The sequence below is a fragment of the Rhineura floridana genome, chromosome 6 (assembly GCF_030035675.1).
Source record: "Rhineura floridana isolate rRhiFlo1 chromosome 6, rRhiFlo1.hap2, whole genome shotgun sequence".
In the NCBI taxonomy this organism is placed as follows: domain Eukaryota; kingdom Metazoa; phylum Chordata; class Lepidosauria; order Squamata; family Rhineuridae; genus Rhineura; species Rhineura floridana.
Window position 1 is genome coordinate 46,321,150 of NC_084485.1, and position 23,357 is coordinate 46,344,506.

General features: G+C 42.3%; 1 protein-coding gene across 4 annotated transcripts in view; it reads right to left on the reverse strand.

The window, feature by feature from the left end:
* Nucleotides 1-264: 264 nt before the first annotated feature.
* The window catches only part of CBFA2T2 (CBFA2/RUNX1 partner transcriptional co-repressor 2), a 134,219-nt gene continuing 111,126 nt past the window's right edge, over nucleotides 265-23,357 (reverse strand). For 3 of the 4 annotated variants that reach the window (XM_061631656.1, XM_061631654.1, XM_061631657.1), the window contains 7 exons: nucleotides 20,905-21,086; nucleotides 18,146-18,396; nucleotides 17,275-17,360; nucleotides 15,398-15,593; nucleotides 3,813-3,884; nucleotides 2,242-2,432; nucleotides 265-707 (listed from right to left, as the gene is read on the reverse strand). In XM_061631656.1, coding sequence (XP_061487640.1) covers nucleotides 417-707; nucleotides 2,242-2,432; nucleotides 3,813-3,884; nucleotides 15,398-15,593; nucleotides 17,275-17,360; nucleotides 18,146-18,396; nucleotides 20,905-21,086 — 1,269 coding nt within the window. In that variant the 3' untranslated portion in view covers nucleotides 265-416. The remainder of the gene's footprint in view (nucleotides 708-2,241; nucleotides 2,433-3,812; nucleotides 3,885-15,397; nucleotides 15,594-17,274; nucleotides 17,361-18,145; nucleotides 18,397-20,904; nucleotides 21,087-23,357) is intronic. The other variant, XM_061631655.1, reaches the window with a different exon arrangement.

Sequence of the window (23,357 nt, forward strand, 5' to 3'; positions counted from 1 at the left end):
ATACAGTCCAACAACATCTGGGGACCCAATGTTGAAGAACACTGCCCTAGAGATACTGGAGGCGGGGGGCAGTCATCCAGATTGCATAGAGGAAGATTCTGAATACCAAGCTGAAAGAAGAGGCTGCTCTGTGATAAACTGAACAACTACCTTATTAGAAGATCAGACGAGAGTACCATTTTGAGAAAATTCATATAAAAAGAAAAAGGCCTCAGGATCCCAGGAAGACCATTCTGAGATCCTAATAAGGAAGGCTAACATGGATTCCTAAAAATCACACTTTAATGATATGGGAAATGCCCCATAAAACATTAGCCTGCATGCCAATGTGCTGGAGTACAAACCTTCGACAACAATTTGAGGCATGTTTTTCAATGTAGAAAACGAATTAAATGTGCTGAATGGAATCTTTACTTTTAGAGCGCGTTAGTGTCTATTGCTGTCACAGAGGCTGGAGTAGAGGATCGAGAAGTGGTAGCAGATGTTTTCTCTAGAGCTGGACTTGCTACCCCATCAACTGTTTTGAGAGCAGCTGCCGCAGATCGTCCTGCTGGTAAAGGGACTGGTTTGATTTGGCTGTGTAAGCCCTGGCCACAGATTCGGTGATGTCTCTCCCAATCTTTGTGCTGGCAGAAGGAACCACAATAGCGAGCAATGTTGCAACCACTGCAAGTCTCACTGGCTTTGCGTCCACAGTTCCAGCAGCTCTGGAAAACCAAAGAACCAACATCTCTTTCAAATACACTCCTTAACAAAAAAAATGCTTCTGTTTAGTGTTTCAAGTGTATCCTAGAACTTCAGGGAAACGCTACACAAGATATTATTTTAATTTGCACACACCAATAGTGAGAAAATTGTGTTTTTAAGTGTGCTTCACAGTAAAGCGTAATGCCCTGCCAGGCGATCAAATGACACCCTGGTTACTGCCCATCCCAACTGAAACTATTATAGGAGGATAAGAAATGGTACCAAAAATGTGTTATCAATTGACATTTCTATAAAGCAGAGATTAATAGCAATTCATACAAGTCCTGCCATCCCCATCACTAAGATAACAGCAACATATAAAGAAGTATTTTCAACCAATTAACCACAATAGGTTTAGATGGGTTTACTAAAAAGCAAGGCTTTTCTGAAAGCACATCTAGCATGTGAAAACCTTCCCAAGTTCCAACCTGGAAGTTGAAGAGAGCCACTCAGGGTTTTTGGAAATCAGCTGACAGACATAAAAGGTATTAAGAAATTTATTTATTTATTAACAAAAATTACATACTACTTGATTGTAAGAGAGCCTCTAGGCAGTTTTGCAATCACCGCAACAGCAAGAGGCCAACTCTGAATATCCCAATGACAGCTGGTTACAGGAGGCTTTGCCTGCTATAACTGGATGTTCATGGTAGAAAAACAACTGGGGGAGGTGCTGTGACAAAGCAATGCCTACGTTTACTTTCATTCTACTAACTACTAACTACCAACATTCTGCAAATGCAACAGACGGCTTCTCCAATGTAATTGCTGACACTTTCCTTAGTGCAACTGTTCCCACACAATGAAGATCAGCAAGGTGCGTAAAAAAAAAAGGCAATTCTTAAAGCCTGACACACTGTCATCTGAAATGGCAGTCTGGGTTCAAGACTGTATCAAAGAATCTGAATTAGTTCCCTGTTGGAAAAAAGTCTCTTAAAAATCTTGTACTAATTAGTCAAGGGAACTGTTATTATTATTATTACTACTACTACAAAAATCTAAAGTCAGTCACTAGTTTTAGTCACTATAGTCAGTCATTTGTTTTAATATGCTGCCAAACCTTCCTGTGGCTGTGTGGGCGTGCTATTGCTATTGTTTTGTTCTTTATTGTTACGTTTTTATAGTCTGTTTTGTTTTTAACATTGTGTAAATTGCTTGGGTACTTTCAGGTATCAAGTGACTAATAGTTTGTTATTATTATATTATATGTATTATATATTATTACAATAATATATACAATACAATAAACAACAACAAAACAATAGCAATACCACCCCCACACAGTCACAGGAAGGTTTGGCTACGTATGAAAACAAATCACTGACTATAGTGACTAAAACTAGTGACTGACTTTAGATTTTTGTTCTGATTAGATTAATTAGAACAAAAAGCAATGATGAATCCTGAAATAACGTATGCCATCTTTAAGTCCTTGCCTTGGGACTTTTTCTGTGCTCTCTCAAGACTGCCAGGGGTATTCCCTTGGCTCCTCACCTCTGTAGACTCCTCCTGCTCATTAATCACTAGGAAAGCATCTTCAGTAGCCTGGCGCTTTGCATCTGCAATGGTCTGTTCCATTCGGGCCCTCTCAGATGCGATCATTTCAAATGCCTTCTGCTCAGCCTCCGCTACAGCTTTTTGGACCTCGGACATGGCCTGGCGTTTCACTTCATTCACAGCTTCTTCTGAAGGAAAACAAAAGCTTCATCAAATAGCTTCACGTTGGAGGACAAAGTACAGCATGGAAACACCCAACAGCCATTGGATTTAAGGAAGTTGCAGACTTTGCATGCACTTTAGTTTGAAAAGAGAAGCACCAAAAAGAATAGCATCAAGACAATGCAAATGTGTTTGCAGGGAGCCCAAAACGTTGCTGGTCAGGAGGTACTTTTCAACATGCACAAGAATTAATACAAAATGAGGCAAACAGTTTCAGCCAAGCTCTACTTAAATTAAAGCTTCAAATCCTTATTCTAAACCTAAGTTAAAATCCATTTTTGAGTAGTGCTATCCTTTTAAAAATGATAATGAAATATACTGGTCACAGTTCAATGGGGTTAGACATGCTTATGCCTATTGATTTAGAGCAGTGCTGGACAGATTGTGGCCCAATTGCAGCACCTCAATTTCCATGGGTTTATTTCCTATGGAACTATATTTTTTAGCTATTAAAAACTTAACCACAACACATAGACACTTTCAGAGGTATTTCTTCCCAAAGAAGGGGAAGAAGGGGAACAGACTGTTTACTCTAGAAGTCAAACACTACACAAACAGAGGGACTGCATGTCTTGTAGCTTGCTTATTTGGTCTTGTCATTTTTAAAGCTATTTATAATGCCAGATTAAAGCTAAGCTTTTTATAATTGTTTTAAAATTAGTGCTTTTCACAACATGCATACTGCTTTGGAAACAGGTTTCAAAACTACTGTTGAAACATTTAGTTGTAGTCTTGCTATCTTGTTAAGAGACTAGTATAAAAATACATACATTTCTTTAACATAAAAAGGGAAGAAGTGCTGTGACCTGAGAACACTCCTTTCCCTTTACCCTGTCCTTTGCCCCATTTGTTTCAAAGAGCAGGGCAGTTTCCCTCCTTTCCTTTGACCCTCCCCACCATTCTTGCTATGCCCTCTCTGCCAGCTACTGTAAGAAAGACAAACTGAAGGATGCAAGCAAACTTTGTTTTTACTGCTATTTACCCAGATAATCCCCAGACTAAACATGCAAGGAGCAATGGCACATGCAGAACTTTCTGTCAGCTACTTCCATAGACAAGTGGCTCAGACACCCCCACTGACTGGGGAAGATGCCAATGCTGCCTGCCTGTTTGGCTGAAACTTCTAGGGTCAAATGGAAAAAGCAGTGACGGGTCCAGCTGGGTCCATCTGTTTGGAGGCCCTAGCTGGCTCTGGCAATTATAATTCTTAAGACAGCAGCATATTTATAAGGCTTTTCCACAGCCAGCCTGTGGTGCATAAGGCTTTCCTGATTTGCAAGAATCTCTTGTAACATTCCACAGCTTCTTTGGTGTGGTACTTCTCTGAAGGGGGCTTCCCTACTTACCAGCCTTTTTCCATATCTCTTCGGTGACATAGCCGGCTGCTCCTGACCTGCTACTGAACTCCCGCTGAGAATCTGTAGAAGGAAGGGTGGTGTCAAGAGTATTAGACACAGAAATATTCTCCCACCCAAGTTCTGAGAATTGATATGCTGCATCTGTTCAGCAAGAAGTAGCAGGCAGAGAACAGGGTAGGATTGATTGCTAAAACCAAGCCAAGAGATTTCTGCAGTTAAGAGCATTCACCAAATGCCAAAATGATAAATGACTGCTTTTAATTTAGTGTCCTGCATAATTGATTGCACAACATAGCCCATTTCCATCTTTTAATACTCAGTAATCACAGGCTACACACTTGTATTTACATCTTGTCAAGCATCTGCTTTGTCCTTCTGTAATGAACATTAATCCTTGCTAATGGTATTTCACATTTCAACAGTGTGTCTTGTAATTCCAAGTATTTCAGACCACTGAAGTACACACTATATTTTAAGGAGTCACATGAGAACAGAACTTGAAGATACCCAATACAATACAGAAAGAAATCAAGCAAGACTAATGTTATAGGTGTTTCAATTATGTTCTCACTGTGCTCAGTGGCATGGTGGTTAGATGAGATGACTGCATACCTTCAGGCTCAAGGTGATGCATTTTTTCCTCCCAGGTGCAAATGCAACCGTATGCACTAAGTGGAAGAAACCAGAAGATAAACCATTTCTCAGCTCTGAACAAAGTGTCAATTCTCATCTCCCTACCACACAAGTGCATCCGCCATTGCACAAGGTGCTCAAGAAACATAGCTTCCAGATGTAGTGCAGTTTTCATTGTTGTTTATTTGAATGGCTTTGTAAATAAACTTCACCTTGTGAAGGTCACCTCTTTTGGCGTTTTTGAGGCTGCCCTTTTTTGCCCCATCATTCAGTCAGTACTCAGGGTCCTATTCCATACTTGGGAGTCGTCTTCCTGTATCTGAAACATCTTATCTCCACCAAGCCAAGTCTTGACATGAAATGTAAGAGGTTGGTAACTTGCATTTTGCAAGCACAGTTCTATGTTCTTGTCACCACTGGAAGTGCTCCATCCAGAAAATCCATCTGATTTAAGAGTTTGAAATAGCAAATGGAACCACTCCAACCTGATATTCTGTCCCATGTATGGCTTTGCTTGCAGTGGCCCGCTATTACAAAGTAAACTTCATGCTTTGTTCCTTAAAACTGTGTTTTAAGGAAGAGAGAGGTAGAAATGTCTCCCTTTCAGATAATCAGAAAATGCTGAAAAATGGAAATTTGGCTTACGATGAATTTCTGTCTGAAGATGGGAATGGGGGACTTTCCATCATAAGGATGACTCCTCCCTCCCTCCCTCCAGTCTTGACAGACAGGATGTTCAGAAGTCTCCCTTCCTCCTCCTCTCCAGGGGGAGGAGTCATCTCTTCCCTCCACACTAAACTGGCAGAGCAGAGACAACTCCTCAACCCCATGACATCCAAACTCTGCTAGTTTCCCACACTGATAGAAAACAGGAACAGTCTCCAAAAAACACACAGTGAGACAATGTAATTGTGTTCATGCAAACAACAAACATTAACCACTGAAGACAAGACACTCTAGGACACGTGAGGCAGAAGCCCTAAACCCAACCTCCTGCCCCAGAGATTGGCAGCAGAGGAGGAGAGGAGGGTGGAATGCCTTCCATTCCCATCTTCAAACAGTAAGACAGATTTCCATTTTTGCTAGGTAGTAATGGAGGACATTCCTTCATAAGGATATAGCAGAGCATTTGCAGAACACACAGGAGGGCTTCTTTTGCTACAAAGCCTACTGCCTGACTACCTTCCGGAAAACTTTGATGCCAAATACCATGTCTGCTGGTGAAAACATGTCATTTTATAGTGCCGTGCCTGACCACAGTGTGTGGAGAGACCCAAGTTGCCCTCCTACACATATCCAGAACCGGAACGTTGCCATTACACATGGCTGAAGCTGCAGCTCCCCAATGGAATGTGCCATAACACGCCAGGGTGGTTCTTTTCCTAGTTCCAGATAGGCCTGAACAAAAGCCTCTCCGAACCATGGCAAAATGGAAGTGGATGACACATTTTTCCTCTTAAAATGTCCCACCAAGGATACAAAAAGCACTTCCAAAGTATGAAAGCCAACATCCTGTCCAAATAAAAACACTGGGCATACCCAACATTTAGAAAATGCCACCTGTGCTCCTGCTGACATGATGAAAACATTCAATTCAGCTTCCAGGTTGGAACCAGTGAACCACCTGTGGTAAAACTAGTGCCACCACTTTAAGGAAGTGAAGCTTTTATAAAGGGGATGGAAAGAAAGCACAAGGCTCCCAACTGGGAAATATGCTACCAAGAACTGCTGTCTGCCTCCTTATTGTGGTTGCATTCAACCCCTAGTCCAAACCTGCCTGGAGGAAACTCAGCAAGTCTTTAACATCCTGAGTAGCAGGATCCACATTGGACTTCACACACCATGACAGAAAAGCCTTCCAGGCATGGAATAGACTCCATCGGTAGAGGCCCATTGGGAAGAGTGTCCAGAACCTCGCCTGAAAGCCCCAACTATGTCAGCCTCTAGGCTGTGAGGTGGAAGAGCTCTAGCTGATGCTGAAGGAGATCTTGTTGCACTGGAATTTGCAACAGAACCCAGACTGACATGTTAATCATGTCTGGAAATGACAGTCATCTTGGCCAGAAAGGTGTTATCAGACTAACCTTAGCTCCAAGATGCTGTATCCTCTGGATTATCTGCTGGATGATGCAAGGCAGCGTGGGGAGGCATACAGCAATGCACCTGTCCCTAAAGTGTTGAGACGAGGGAGATGCAAAATGAGCATCTCCAGCTGAGTGTTCCCTGAGGTTGCGAATAAGTTGGCCACTGGTTGCCCTAGCTGGGCAGTCATGAGGCTCAATGCCCACGGGTTCAACTGCCATTCCACTTCCTTCATGTCCATTTGACTCAGTTAGTCTGCCATCACATTCTCCATTCCTGCCAAATGCTCTGCCCTCAGCAAAGATGGGTACCTCTCTGCCTGTCTTAAAAGGGTTTCTGCTTTGGAGATCAATGCTTTGGAACATGTTTCCATCTGTTCAGGTATGCCTTTGCAGAGGTGCTGTCTGTGCATATCAGGATATGGGTGCCCTGGATCTTCGAGGTGAAGGACCTGAGGCCCAGATGGACAGCCTGTAACTCGAGAACACCAATGCTCATGGAGGACGCTGCCTGTCAAAAGGTTCCCAGTAACTGATGATAGCCTCCCATCTGTATAAGCTCATGTCTATTGTGAGAATGATCCAATGAGGTTCTCCAAGCTGACACCTGTCAAGAGACAGGTGGAACCAATCACCCTCAGAGCTCTTTATGAGCATTAAAAACAAGACTGAATAAAGCCTGAACATCTTCCAAGAGGATAGAACTAGTTCAATAGCATTCATCTCCAGTAGATGGCATATGGCTTTGCAATGCTTTTCCAGTATTCTGGTGTGAGGCATTGGTACAGACAAGTCGTGAAGGATCCAGGCAAACTCCAGCACATATCTTTTCATAACAGTGCTCAGCACCTATCTGTCCGAAGTTCTATTCACTCACAGATGAATAAAGCAAAGTAGCCTAGCCCCCACAGGACACTGGACTAGTTCCAGATTGCTTCTGAGCCTTTTTGGAATTTGGAGAACCCAACGGAGGAAGCAGCAGCTCTAGAGGGCCGGCCACCACCATTGTCCTGTTGGCCCCACCAAGATCTGTACGAGGGTAAACCTCTGGGCTTTTGAATTGCCGGGAGGGATGGAAAAACTGATTCTGACTACTTTTTGGCTTGTCCTTCTTGGATACAGGCAACGGCTTTTTCTTGTCCTTCACTTCTCAAGATTCCCCCCAAAGCTTTGACCCTGAGAAGGGCAGACCAGTTAGACAAACTTGGAAACCAGAGTCTACCTCCCATTGGCAAAGCCAGATGTTCTAGAGTACCACTATGGCGACCACCATTTACCACACACCATAGCGAAGCACATGCAAGGAAACATGCACCATGAGTGCAGAAGAAAGAGACATTTTCTTAAGGCTGTCCTTGACCACCTTAGGCACATCTTCTCTGGCTCCCAACTCCTCAATCTACTTAAACTCAGCCTGGGAGAAAACAGAGTATACAGCCACCACCTTAAAAACTACCACATCAGCCTTGAAACCTCTGTGAAAGACCCCTGTCTACCTGCTTATTGCAGGGATCCTTGCCTGCCCGCCCCCATTTCTGAGCGGCAAGAGCAGCCACTGGAGGATACACAGCCAGGAAATGCAACTGGTTGCATTATCGCTTCAGAAAAGCTATAGTGCTTCTTTGCCAACTTGGAAACCAGCTTAGCCTTATTTGGGTTAGCCCACTCAGTCTTCCAGACTGAATGGAACACCTGAGGGAAGAACCATGGCAGGCTTGGAAACCACCAAAGGAAATGCTTTAGCACCACTGGAGCCCTCTAGAGTCATGGATTCCTGCTCCAATCCCCCAACATCCTGAAGTTAAAACACTATGGCTGAAAAAACTACAGCAAAGAGCCTAGATTGTGGTTGCACTGACTCCACCTCCTCCAATGGTCCTTTTCCTCCCCTCCCACCTTAAGACTGGGGGGAGATGTGAAGAGAAGCCACCCTGTTTCACAGATGAGACCACCACAGTGGCATTGTCAGTAGCCTGAGGAGAAAATGGGGCACAATGGGCAGAGGAGTCCTGAGCAACAGGCGTGCCCCCCTCAGCTCTCTTTTGAGCAGAAGCAGACCTGTCAGAAGAACCACCTCTGGAGGAGGCAGACCCTACACAGCTGCTAGAGGAGGAGGGCTCTGTGGCATTTCCACCTATTGTGCTTCTTGAAAATTAGGTCCTTTTTAGACTTATTTTCTGGGTTCTGGAGTGCTGAACAGAAGGAGCAGATCTGCCTATTGTATGAACCAATTAGGAAACCATAATGATCCTATGCCTAGGCTGAAGAGGCAGGAAAAGTACTGGCTATGCATCCTTGAATACATGGGTCATTCTTCCTACCAGACAAACTTTGAGATAAACACAGCAATGAGCTCTGTATCTTTCTTTGAAAATGGGTGTCTTGACGGCTGACGGTTCTGATAGCATCTCCAAGGATGAGCAAATTCTGGTTACTCCCTATTCTAATTGAAAACAAGAAAAAAAGGAGAGAATTATCTCTGTAAATAAAGCCCATGTTGAAACAAATGGGAATGAATTATCTTTTTGCCTTGATACATTTATATTTGGGGGTACCTTTTGATGTTACATGTTCCCTGTTCACAGTTACCTGTGCCTAAACTGGGAATCAGCTGTTCAAGGAAAAATAGTTATAAACTATGAGGTAAAATGGGGGGATATGAACTGGGTACTCTAAAGTGATGATGAGCGAGTCTTCCCCTGTTGTCCAGTGGTATATATTTAGCAAATGAGAAGATTTTTATTTTAGCCAAGATTTTTATCCCTGTTTACAGACAGAAGCAAATAATTTGAGGAAAGGAGGATAAAATTTGGTAAGAAACCAGATGGTCTCACAGTTCTTCTACCAGGCTTGCGTAAAATACATGACTTAGTTTTGATAAGCAGAGTTGTGAGACTCAAGAGTTGCAATTAAAGGAAGAGAAACAAAGAAGCCTCAGAACTTTGGTGCAAGTCATAAATTAATGAAGGACTAATTTCAATGAGGACTAAAATTATTCAGGGGTGCTACAAGAGAGAACCAATCAGAGTATAGGGAAAGGCTTGGAAAGGAAGGGTTTTATATAAGGGAAACACGCAAAGAAGTGGAACACTTTTAGGAGGCAAGCTTTTCTCTCACATTGGTGTTCATCCCTGGGTATGCTTCTTTCTCCCCTAACAGCACCTTCCCTGATGATATACTGCCTTAGAAGAAGGAGAACAGGTCTGTGTTTTTGCAATTCTTTGGGCAAACTTGCCTGTTTGCTGAGATAAGACTTGTACTTCCAGGACAAGCTTCACAGAGCCTGAAATTTTTGGGGGGGGTTTCCTTTTTCATTGGATGGATTTAAAAGAAGATTACAGGAATACCCCGCATTAACGTACGCAATGGGTCCACAGCGAGTACGTAAATTGAAAATGTACTTACAGTGAAGCACTACCTTTTCTTTTTATCCGCCATTAAATTGCAAAGCCAAACATGTGTGAACAGGGAAACGGCAGCCGTCGGAGCCCTCCTAAGGAGGAGGGAAGGAAAGTAAAAAAACCCCACTGCTGCCTGGAAAGAAACGAAGCTGGCGGCAAAAGGCGAGAAGGCTCCCAGCCCAGGCTCGTCTCGGGGGAACGGCAGCCACTGGAGCCCTCAACAGGGCTGAGGAGGAGAGAGGTAAAAAATCCCCCAACAAACGCCCCAGACAAAACAAAACCATGAGAGAGGGGAGGGAATGAGGAAAAGGGAATAATGGATTCAGTCCCACACACTCAATCACTCATAAAACTTAGCTATAACGCTACACTAGTAAAATTAAAACAGTTAAGTGTCCGTTCTTGCGAAGCGAGCATACGTAAACAGGGGAATGGTGCTACTGTAAATATGTCCATACTCGCGAGTGTCCGTAAATTGAAGGTCTGTATAGCAGGGTATTCCTGTAGACAAATTCATGCAGGAAAAGACTATCAATGGCTACTAGCCTGATGGCTATGTTCTGCCTCCACAGGTGGAGGCAGTATGCTTCCAAATATCAGTTGCTGGAAACTGCAGGAGGGGAGAGTGCTCTTTGCACTCAGGTCTTGTTTGCAAGTTTCCCATAGGCAACTGGCTGGCCACAGTAAGAAGAGGATGCTGGACTAGATGGGCCATTGGCTTGATCCAGCAGGCTCTTTCTATGTTCTTACTATGTTTTTTTATTTCCCCCCAATCCTCATGGATTATTTTTGCTCAGAAATCTTCCAATGGAAGCCTCGCCACAGCACATCTGAGAGACATGGACCTCTGACTCATTCTACAAAGTCCCTAAGTCTGTTACTTTAGATTCTTAAGTAACTTTTCCTATATTGCTTTAGAATGCCTTTACAATATAGTGAAATTTACTTACTGCTTTTGCTTTTTAAGTTAGCTGGACTAGAGGGAGGGTGCTAGGAAAGTAAGTGCTCTCTTAAATAACTTAAGCAGCTAATGTAACCAGCTTTGTGTTTCTTTTATTTAGAGCTTGTAGCAGCCTCATTGTAATAGCTGCATTTATTCATGCAACCATTTTTAATTCACTGTTCACTTTGTATCATGTTTTTACTTTTTAAAATATTTACAATTTTTCACCATTTGTCAGTCAATTTTAATAAATCTAAAATTTACTGGAGCAAATATAGACTGAATTTAGAACCCATTTTTTACTTTAGAGAGTTAGTCTTGAGTTTCCTTTTATTCTTATGAGACCTTTTGGAGGAGGACTGACCCCTCCCAACCCTTGACTTGGAGTGAAGAGTGTCTTTGACCACCCTTTGAAATAAACCCTTGTCCTAGGACAGGAACTTGGGGAACACCTCATGGGATGGGAAAGAGCTGCCTCCCCCTGGGGAAATATCGTTCCTTGCCCCTTCACTGGCCGCACTAGGGGAGGGCAAAAGCAGAGTCACCGCTTGCTAGGAGACATCTGAGAATGAGCTATTAGTGTCATGGAGCTCCCTACCCTGGGGACTGTCCTGGTGGGACGCCGATGATGCAACTGAAGAGGCCACAGTGGCAGAGGCAAATGTGCAAAGTAGGAAAAGGCGGGAAACCGCTGTCACCAGTGCACCTTGCAGATTGTGATGGTGCCATGTCTTTCTCTGTGCAATCTACATTCCTGTGTTAATTCTGGTAGCAGGGAGTATAACATGCACGGCCCCCCAAAAGGATAGGGAATGGAAACAGGATGATTCTGCTTAGACGCAAGGATTGCAGGACTTGTCACACAAACAGAGCAAACAGGGCATATCGCTGGCTAGGCTGATCGCTACAGGCAGCACCCCCTCAAACAAATGGCTTCAAGCCTGCTAAACACTGCCCCGATATACAAGAAAATGGTGACCCCATAAGAGATGAGTGTCGCACAGTCTGTCAAGCTCCATGCTCTTGGTGCCACCACAGTGGCTGTAACAAATCCTTCTTTCTCCCCTCACCAAAGATTACAGACAACTGGGGAAAGGAGGAAAAAACCACAACATACACTACACAGAGAGGCTAGATAAAAACAAAGGCCTGACTGTGCATTCACAGGGATAAAATATAACTGAACAGCACCACCTTACACAACACTAGAAACATCAAAACAGTAGAAGAGGAGAGAGCACAACTGAGAGGAAAACACACCCTCAACAAACCAACAAGTCTTGAGAAACTAGTAAAATTTGAGTGAGAGCAAAAAATACCCAGAGTCAGAGACCACAGACAATGTCAGTCAGGAGAGAAGTGATCACTCCTCCCACTGCAGAGGAGGGGAAAGTCTTCTGAAGACTCTCTCAAGGCTAGAGGAAAGAGTCATCTTTATGAGGGACTATCCTCCATTTCCATCTGGCAAATATATGGGTATCCAATCTAAGCTTCCTAGCTAACATGGCAGTAGCCTGAAGGAGGAATGTACAAAAATTCAGGGTAGACTACATTTTTGAAGGAGAGGTGTACAAAAGTCACATTTAATATTTTTCTAGTAATTGAGACTTATGGGACTTAGTTGTCACAGCACCACAGTTTCCTTAATTCCTGAGTCATGGGTGGATGGGAGTTCCTGCCAAATCAGAGTGTACTCCCTCTGCTTGCCCACCCTTCCCATTAAAACTTGCGCTGCCACCAGGTGAAAGAGTTTTACTCCGCCTGCCTTGCACCACACAGCTTCAAACTTCTCTTCTGTCTCTATGAGAACTCTTCTGGATAGTGTAGAATTTGGCTCAGATGTGGGGCAGTATTAGAATAACAGAGACTACAAGGTTTTCAATTAAGATTAAGAGGATAAAAATAATTATTAGGAAAAACTTTAAACATAGGAATGGTTACAGCATACAAGCCTTTTCCTGTTGGAGCAAAAGTACAACCAAACAAATATAGGTTTAAACACCATCCACTTTCCCTCCAGCTAAAACATTCCTGGTCAATTTGTGAGAGACCAGCACTACTACTTATGATAGAATGGCACTTCTGAAGCCCTTCTGCATAGTGTGTATTCCCTTTTTGTGAGACCCTCCCTGACCTGAATCCCACAGCAAGTCACTGGCAGATATAACCTGGGGCTACATTACTTGTCTTGCAGCCAATAAATTCAAGGAAGTTAGTGGTTCAGTGCCTACCTGTCATCCATTCCTTCTTCAGTAAATTTCCCACCTTCTAACTGGAGCCCTGGACAGATCAGGTTTAACTATTTAACCTCATATTGGGGTTGAAAATGTTGGATGAAGAGGACCTCGGAGTTCAGTTTGAAGATACTCTGCAGTCAAATTTATGGTTCAAAAAACCATGTAAATCTGTATCAACTTTTGTTACAGAAGCTACATTCAAGCTCTCTAATCAATAGTAAAGGACATTGGTTCAGTTTTCACTCATTACTCATGGCCTTTCTCCAGATTGTTGGTGTGGGGCCCACTGTACCTATTTTCATCTATGGTGAGAATGTTCCAGATGAAACCTTTCTGGACTCAGGTTTTTGAAGAAATATCTAAAATTATCCACACACCTATTCAAATGTTACCTTACTTGTCCCTTCTTTCGATTTTTGGTGATTGTAACTCTGATATTTTATTTAAAGATCTTGTAATGTATCTTTTATTTGCAGCTCATCTTTCAATTGCTCAAACATGGTAAACTTTGGATAATTTGAACATGTCACTTTGGTGTAAGAAGATCTGGAACACTGCCATTTTGGAAAAATTATACTCTTTACAATCGATTCAAGGCAGAGCTAAACTGGATGCATTTTCATGTGGTACAGTGGGACTTTATTTTATATACCTCTGAACATCAAATGCAGCAGCACCTGTCATCAGCCTTTGGGAAATCTGGGACTCATAATTTGCTTTTGGACTATTTGCCATGTTATATTATGTTGCCATCTATCCCTGTTTTTTAGTTTTGCTTTTATTTTTAAATAAAAAATCTGTAATTCCCCAACAAACTGACAGGCAAGATTTATATTTATCTATAATACAGAACAGTCCATTTCCTTTACAGTAGTATACAAATTTCAGGGCTCTAGCTCTAGGAATAGATTCATATCAAATACGGAACCCCTATGAAAGAATCAGCCAGTGATAAACACAAACACGTATATATGTGTGTGTAGAATGAATATCTAGACAGTGAACAAAGAGGAATTATTCCCCATCTTTCAAAACGCTAGAATTCAAGGTGTTCAAGGAAACCAGTTGGAGGTTCAAGGACAAAGCAGTAGGAATGACATTAAGGATTAAATATATTCAAAGAGGAAAGGTCTGTAAGTGCCTGTTAATCACAGCAGAACTTTGTTTATATTTTATTTGCACCATTTATACCCTGCCCTTTAGTCAAAAAGGCTCTGAGTGGCTTAAAAAATCAGTAGTAAAATGTCTCCTGCCCTCAGATTCACAATCTAGAAAGACATGATACACAAGGAAAAAGGTTTGGGAGGGTGGAGGGAATATTCTTAAGGTAAAGTGTGAATATGGCCAGTGGTCACAGAATGCTGACAGACTATGGGGGGAATGGCATATCCACCCTGCAACATTTTGTTGAATGTCCACAACTGGTTTGTTTAAAAGTCTTTTTTTTAAAAGACTAGAAAAATCAATGGCAATTTTATTTCCCTCTGGTGTATATTTCCTTTGAAATTAACACAAATGACTGCCTTGACAAACACTATGTAACTCATTTTGTACACCAGATCCAAATTCAAACTAAGCATCATTTTCCTGTCTGGCTCCAACATGCTGGTTTTTGACATCTTAAAATCCCAAAACTTTCAGGTGATAGTTTAAAGTAGCAAAATTTTCACCTAGATACAAGCCCCCAATTAAATCTTAATATTAAATCTTTTTTCCCCTGGACTATTTTGCATGTGCATTTCTAATACGGAAAGTGACACTCAGCCTCTCCTTTGCATCAATATAATGGAAATATTAATTGGCTACTTCACTGGACTGTGTGGAGAGAGAGATTCAATGGGAAAGATTGCATGGCACTTTTACACTTAAAATGCTACAGCAACAGAGATAGCTAGGGATTTCACTATGCCCCAGAAATAAAATATTTTTATTGATTCTTTTTTGTTTTCCAAAGAACTCTAATTCAACATCAGTTCAATTTCTAAATATCCAAGACACACAAACCAGTGGCAGGGAGGTGGGGACATATGAATCTTGCTCAATTTCAGGTAGTTGGGTTTCTGTGGCTAACTTAACAGAAGTTACTAAGAAATCACCCATATTGTGTTTAATTGGACTTATTTCACTAGTAAATGTTTTTAGGATTATAGACTAAGCTGCAAAAGCAAAGGAGCAGATCAAAAAGAAAGAGAACAATCTAAAATTTTTGTCTTCTGGAACACTAATACACAGCCACTTCACAGCTCAGTGTAACAGAGGAAAGATTCCCTCAGCTTACCGCTGTTAACAGAGTCTGAACTCCCCGGGCTATGTTGCCTTGTGATTAAGTCACTCCCTCCTTTCCGTGGTTCTGTGGTTTCACTACATCGCCTCTTCCAGTAATTGAGCTCTTCCCTATCAGCCTCTTGACAACGGCGGAGAACAGCCATGGAGCGCCTAGTCTTCTCTACCATTTCCATAATGCAATTCAATGCCTTCAAGAGAGGGAAAATAACAGCTTTGAAGAAGTAGTCAGAAACTGTATTTCCTCTTACAACTTTAAACCAAGAAACTCAGAGGCAAATTACACCGTCAAAGTAACAGGGAGCAGGTTTTTGGTTTTGCTGAATTGGACTGTTTCAAAATTGTACCGTTGCATGTTTCAGTGATCCCTTTAAGAAAAAAAATCAAATCCATACTCCTGCATATAAACTAGCATATCATGGGAAAGGGGGCTGGCCTAGGACCCTTAACGTAGTTTTCTTCAGACAGGGAATTTTTTATTGGAATATTTAAATATGCAATTTCCCACATGAAATGGTAGAGTCCAGCAAGAGCTGTACCACATAATAATGCTGGTCACATAGTTTGGCTCTTAACTGGCTCCAGGACACCTTCATACATGACTCTCCGTCTGTGTATTTGTAACAAAATATAGATGTCAGCTTCATTGTTTCTATGTAGGAAACTTTCTATATAGAAATTGTTTCTATATAGAAAAATTGAATGTGAATTTTTCTTAATTGGGTCTATTTTGTGTAAGCAGGTTCTAGAATATTTGACGAGGTATTTCCTTACTGGATGTAACCATGCAACAAGTGAGTGTGGATTATGTGTATATATGTTTATATACAACAAATCTACAAATACAGACAATGTATGAGACTGCCCTATACAAATAAGCTTTAATAGGTAGCTTTAAACTTCACCACATCAAAGTGAAGTGCACTTCAAATCAATATAAATGTTTATATTTTTAAAAATAGAGTACTCCGACAGTAATGTTTGGCCTAGATTAGGATTTCTATTTTTCTTCTGTAGAACAGATCTCTACAGACACTTTTTGAATCTTTGCAAGTTAGTATTTAAGAATTGACTCCAGGTGCTTATTTTGCTTATTTTAATTTTTTTGCTGAATACCTGTGAATTCTAACATCTCAGCTTTGATCCAGAAAACTACAGAGGAAGTAGAAAAGTGCATACACCTATCAGCAAACAATGCTCATATCAATTATACACACATAACCTCCATCACTGGGTGTTTGTTTCTGCAGGCTGCATTTGCTAATAGGGCATGCTTAAGGTGTTACACTATCCACATTTATAAACGGCTAGTGAAACAATGGAGACTCTGAAATTTGGTTTGGCTTGCAGTTTTTACACACCGTAACTCTTCCGCAGCAGACCGCTTTCAGAATTATTGGGGAAAATTATGCCCATTTCATCCCTTAAGCCTCACAACCTTTGCAACACATGCCAAATGCAAGAGTGAAATTAGAATTTCAGTTGCAAAGAGGCCATTTGTCTACTGCAATCCTGCCCAAAGCCTCAGCCTCTTTGTGCAGGGAATCGTATATGCAGCTTCCTTATACCCAGTCAGACTCCTGGCTCATTTAGCCCAGTATTGTCTACTCCGACTGGACATGGTTTTCCAAAGTGAAAATGGGTTTTCACTAGCAGCACTACTGGAGATGCCAGGAACTGAATCTGGGGCCCCGTGCACTCTCACACTCTCCCTCTCTCTCACATTCACTCCCTCTCCCTCCCCCTCTCCCTCCCATACACTCTGGAGAGCCACAGTAAACAGTACTGAGCTGGTTGGACAAATGGCTTGCTCTAGTATTAGGCTTCTTTGGGGGGGGGTGTTGCAGTGCCCTTTTTATTCCCATCTCTCACATGATCAAGATGCTTCCATTCGTCAGCCCATTCTCTCTCTGTTAAACGATGGTCCACGAGCTCATCCTGATAGCCTCCATTTAACCCTGTAATGCATGGCAAGGAAAATGCTAAGTCAGAACAGAGTCACGACAGTTTGATGTAATTCAAAGGGGTGGGAGGAGAGCAGCTATTACTTTATAAATTGGGTGTGCAATCTCTTGCCCGTGGGTCAATCTGGCCAGGGTTCCAACTTGACCCAAGAGGATGTTCTGCCCCCCAAAACCATGCCCACCTGTCAATCAGGTAACATCACCCTAATGGGTTGGTGTCATCAGCTGATGCGCAGGGGGATCAGATGTGTGTGCTGGTCCTGCTCACCTCTCAGAGTTGGCTTGCAGGGTTGTGGGGAGCAGGGGAGATAAGATCTGGCTTGCCAGGCCAAAAAGTTTCCTCACTCCTGCTCTATAAATATATCCTGGACTTCTAAAGCACCACAGGCCTACTGGATAATAAAGGGGCTGTGTAGGCTTGTATGCCTTTGACTTTGCTATGCAATGACTGAATCTACTAATTTATGGAGAACTCTGCATCCTTAGACCTTCAGCCTCCACTCCAAAAAGCGCTGAGTTTGTAGCTTTAACACAGGGGATGCTAACTTGTGCTGCACGGAATTCTAAGGGATCCACGGATGAGCTTCAGGAGGTCCATGAACCGGGTGCAAAATAATATCAATTTCCAAAGCAATCAAAAATTTATATATTTATGGTGGTCCATAGCTTTCATCAGATTCTCAAAGGAGTCTGTGACTCCAAAAAAGGTTAAGAACCACTGCTTTAATGGCTAATGAGATGTGTTTGAAAAATACATGGCCAGTTACATGACTCTTTACCTATACCATGTCTATCTCGCAATTCTCTATGCTCCAATGACTTGCTCGGGTCTCTGTACAAATGGGATGTTGCAATGTCTTCCAGAGTGTAGTGCTGGAGTGGGGGTGGAGTAGGATGAAACTGCCCAGCTGGATTTATGACAGGCAACATCAGAGCTGGACTGTGGCGAGGTGCTGGACTAATGGTGCACACCCTCTTGGCAGGAGGCTCTGATGGGACTGGGTCTCTCTCAAAGTTGTTTTCTTCCCTCCTATAAGCAAGTCAAGAAAAGAAACCTTCCATTAGCACTAAGAAAGCAAATGCATAAATGCAAGTAAATTAGTCTGTCCATGTTGTGCTAGCAGTGAAACAAGTAATCGGTGGGAAACAAATATATAGAAGTGAACTCAAGAAAGGAGATTAAGTTGAAAACAAATTCACACACATATTGATGGTACACAAGACCCATGCTGCTGGATCAGTCCAGTGACCTATCTAGTCCAACACCCTGTTTCACATGGGGCCAAACTAGATGCAATTCAGAACAGGCAATTTAAAATCAGGGCAGAGTTTTCAAATAGCAAGGGTGCTGTCCCCCAAATTTCATTGGGACTGCAGTGCATGGGGATATCTACCCTTTCCTTCCACAGCTATAATCACTACAAAAATTATTTTCCCATATCCCAATAGCTGTTAGCCTTGGATGGAGGAGGGGGTACTCCACTGTTGATAAGGGGAGTACCCCCTCTCCAAAGGCTCATAGCTGGGGGGGGATTTTTGTCATCCCAATGGCATCTTTTTTCTAACCATGCTGAGTGGGGGGTCGGAGATTTTCATCAGGATCACAGCTGGAGAAGGGTGAAAACACTCCTCTCCATGTGCTGCAGTCACATGAAAGACCACCCTGATATTTAATGTCATGTCATGTCTAGTTTGGCTCATAGTGTCCAACCAGATGCTTCTAGATAACCCACTTGCACAAGATGAGGGCAATAACCCTCTCCTATGGTTGGTCTCTGAACCTGGTGGCAGGACACTGTCATAATGACTGGTATCTATTGATAGACTTTGCCTCATGTATTTTGTAATCTCCTTATGAAGCCACCATTAACCAAAATGGAGACAATAGTCAAGAAATCAGAAGAAGGCTAGGACTGAGGAGGGCAACTATGAGAGAACTAGAAAAGGTCCTCAAATGCAAAGATGGATCACTGAACACGAAAGTCAGGATCATTCAGACCATGGTATTCCCGATCTCTATGTATGCATGTGAAAGTTGGACAGTGAAAAAAGCGGGTAAGAGAAAAATCAACTCATTTGAAATATGGTGTTGGAGGAGAGCTTTGTGCATACAATGGACTGCAAAAAAGACAAATAATTGGGTGTTAGAGCAAATTAAACCAGAACTGTCACTAGAAGCTAAAATGATGAAACTGAGGTGATCATACTTTGGACACATAATGAGAAGACCTGATTCACTAGAAAAGACAATAATGCTGGGAAAAACAGAAGAGAATAGAAAAAGAGGAAGGCCAAACAAGAGATGAATTGATTCCATAAAGGAAGCCACAGACCTGAACTTACAAGATCTGAACAGGGTGGTTCATGACAGATGCTCTTGGAGGCCACTGATTCATAGGGTCGCCATAAGTCGTAATCGACTTGAAGGCACATAACAAAAGTTGGTGGCCATCACATCTTTCAGCCACCAATTCCCTGAGTTAATCATGTGCCATGTGAACTAGAACTTTCTTTTGTCTGTCCTGATCCTCCCGAACCACATAATATTTCCTCACCACCAGCATTTCTTCCCCTCAATAATACTCAAATGAGAGAATACCTGAACTTGAGCCTTGACTTTTAGGCAGAACAAAATACCTAGCAACTCAAACAACTCTTCCAGACTATGTGTGTAATATGTGTGTAATGCTTAACAATGTCCTGTGTAGAACTCCCCAACTCTGTGACACTCGGCCTCCCTTGCATGTAGAACTCCCTGTCTGCTAGTATCCCCTCTACCTCTCCTCAAAACCCAATTTCCCCATGTGACCATTTCCAACTATAACCAAGTTTTAAATATGTGTAACAGCATTTGTCCACATTCTTCCTTCCACACCCTTCTCTCTCCCTTGGTTGTTTCCCTACTGTCTGTTTTACATTGGAAGCAACTTGAGAGCAGAGACCAGTTTATTTTGCTTATGTGACTCTGTGCCATCAGTGCACATGACATCTTCAGTGCTGGTGGTAGTAGTGGTAGTGGTATGATTAAATTCACAATCAAAATTTATTGTGTTTTTGGAGGTATTTTACATGCCACTATCTCCCCAGATTTTGGGGTTTCAAATTACCTTGCCTTGTTTTAGTATTTGAGAATTTGGACTCGGCCCATACTGCCGCGCACTGATAATTTATGTCAGTTTTCAGTTCACACAGCTACATGTTAACCAATGCACAGGAGCACCTATGCACACTGATTAAAGCACTGCACAAGAAAGAGTTTTGATGTGACTGCAGATCACCAATTTCAAAAATCATTTTGGAAATTCTCCAAGCTAAACTGGAAGCCAGGAGGAGTTGAACATGAGGCAAAGCCAACCCAGCAAGGAATGGAGGACATTGCTCATCCCCATGTCAGATAGTTTGAGAAAAAGTATAACATATGCAAGTCTTCAACTCGCAGATGTCTGAAGAGATCACAGTAGAAAGCAGCCATAAAGGCATCAGGGTTTTGTTTTTTTTAAGTGACAGATTTCTGTGCTTTGAAAATAGTTCTTGCTACCTGTCTGGACTATGCCTCTTTCCATTTCCGTTCACTTCCATCAGCAGCTCTGAAGAATCAGTTGGGGATGCAGTGTTCGTATTCAGCAGGATGTGCTCGTGCTGGGCCAGGTACTGAGAAGGGGTTTGCTTGGCTGCCCGAGCACAATGCAGCAGCTCCCTCTGCAGAAGTGGAAGGTTGGCCTGCAAAACAATGTTACGGTTTCCATTTAAATTTAGCAATTGCAGAGACTCTATTGCTACTATCCACCTAATGGTCTATGGAAGTGGGCTAGTTGTTAAAACATGGTTCCCTTGTCGTAGAGACATCTCAGCCACATCAAGAATCATTGTAAACTTCCTCAAGAGCAAAATAAAGCAGAATTAGCTGGCAAAGCCCACATTTATGCCAGGCTGGGCCATAGCTAGCAGCGCTCCTGCCTCAGACAATAATTGTCTTGGGAGAGAGCGGGTGAATTCTCATGCAGGGTCTACTGATAAATAATTGGTAGGTTCAATCTCTTCAAACAGAAGGTGGAATAAGGGCTAATGCCAATTCTTGCCAGGTCCCAGAAAGATTAGAATTCAGCTTGGCTCCTTCTCTTGCTTCCCTACACAGGAGAAGTACCCAAAGAAGAAAAAAACAAAATCTAGCTGCAGTCTCACATAAGGGAACAGCTGAATCAACAGTAAAAAGGGAAGATTTACATTGGCCTGGAGCATGCTATGATGTCCCTAGAAGAGACACTTCAGGGCAAGCAATTCTGCAAAACATTCATTGTCTTCCCAGCATTATAATTCAATCAAAACAACTAAGTTGTTACCATTACATCTGCTGGGCTGCTGTAGGCCAGAAGCAGATTCATAATCTGCTTAATTGCCTCAGCATGATTTATTAAGTGGGGGCTATGGGGTGGTAGAGAAAAGGGGTTCTTGAGCCTTCCTTAGCAACTACGCTTGACCACACACACAACAGGCTTTCCTTCAAATATTCAGACCCGTCCTAACAGAATAGCCTGTCTCCCGTGACCCTATAATAATATTGTTTGGATATGTACAATAAGCTGTGTTACAAGAAGGCCAAGAAATTGTTATTTATCTTCTTACAGCAGGCCAAATGACTGTTAAGCATGGAAAAAAACAGATCCTCCAGAATTAGAAAAATGGCTAGGCATAGGATATGGCTCAGATGACCAAACTTACAAACAAAACAAGGGTTACAGAAGGTCAACAGCAAGACGATGAATGTACGGAAAAGTGGAGTTTGTTCATTTCCTACTACAACAAAAGAATAAAGACGATAAGAAATTCATATAACGTATTGGGAGAGATTTATACAAACATACAGTAGGGCCCTGCTTTTTAGTGTTACGCTAATATGGCGCCAGCGGGGCGATCAGCTGGAGGGGGGGCTGGAGCTCCCTGCTCTCCATCTGATCCCGCCAGAGAAGGGGAAGATCAGCTCTACAGCGCTACAGCTGATCTCCTCCTCTTCTGGCATGATCAGACTCCCGCACTTGATCTCATCGCGCCAGAGGAGAGGAAGATCAGCTGACTTCTCCTCCGCGGGGCAACCAGACTCTCACATTCCAGCTGATCGCACTGGAAGAGGGGAAGATCAACTGTAGCGTGCTACAACTGATCTTCTCCTCCTCCCGCGTGATCAGACTCCCAAGCTCGAGCTGATTGCACCGGAGGAGGGGAAGATCAGCTGTAGCACGCTACAGCTGATCATCTCCTCCTCTGGCACGATCCACGGGTTAGGTTCCAGACCCCCGCGCTATAGTTGATCCGCTTTTTGGCTGTTTTCACTTTTCGGCAGGGGTCTGGAACCTAACCTGCCGTATGAGTGGGGCCCTACTGTATCTGAAGTTTAGCTATTTATGCAATTATATTAGCTTTAAATAATTTTTTAAAAATAAATTATACAATGTAAAATGAGTGACTGGGATATTTTATATTGAAAAAGGCTGAATGATTTTGCACAGAATGTATTTAATATTAATTTAACATTAGCTTTATTTATAGTCTGAATTTTTATATTTAATTGTATTATAATGTTGAATCCATGTAATATTTCCATACTTATAGGCAGGCTATTTTCTTTAGAGCTATATATTTAACAATTCTAATAAAGCTTTATTGAAAATGGGAAAAAAGAAAAAGAATGGCCTGCCTTCCCCAATATTGGGTGCCCAGATGTTTGGTGAACTACAATTTCCATCACCCTTGATCACTGATCATGCTGCCTGGGGATGACGGAGGGTATAGGGGACCAAAGCCTGGGGAATGTTGTATTAAAACATTACAACTTTAGAGTTTTAGCATACACTCAATTCAAGTCATGGTCTGCCAATCTGAAATTTTTATAATTTCTTGCTCTCAGATAGCAAGCTGTCCTCTCTCCCTTGGCCCCCTGCAACTGTTATTACAAACTATTCTCTCAGCTACTTAAAAATGACTTTAGGAAACCAA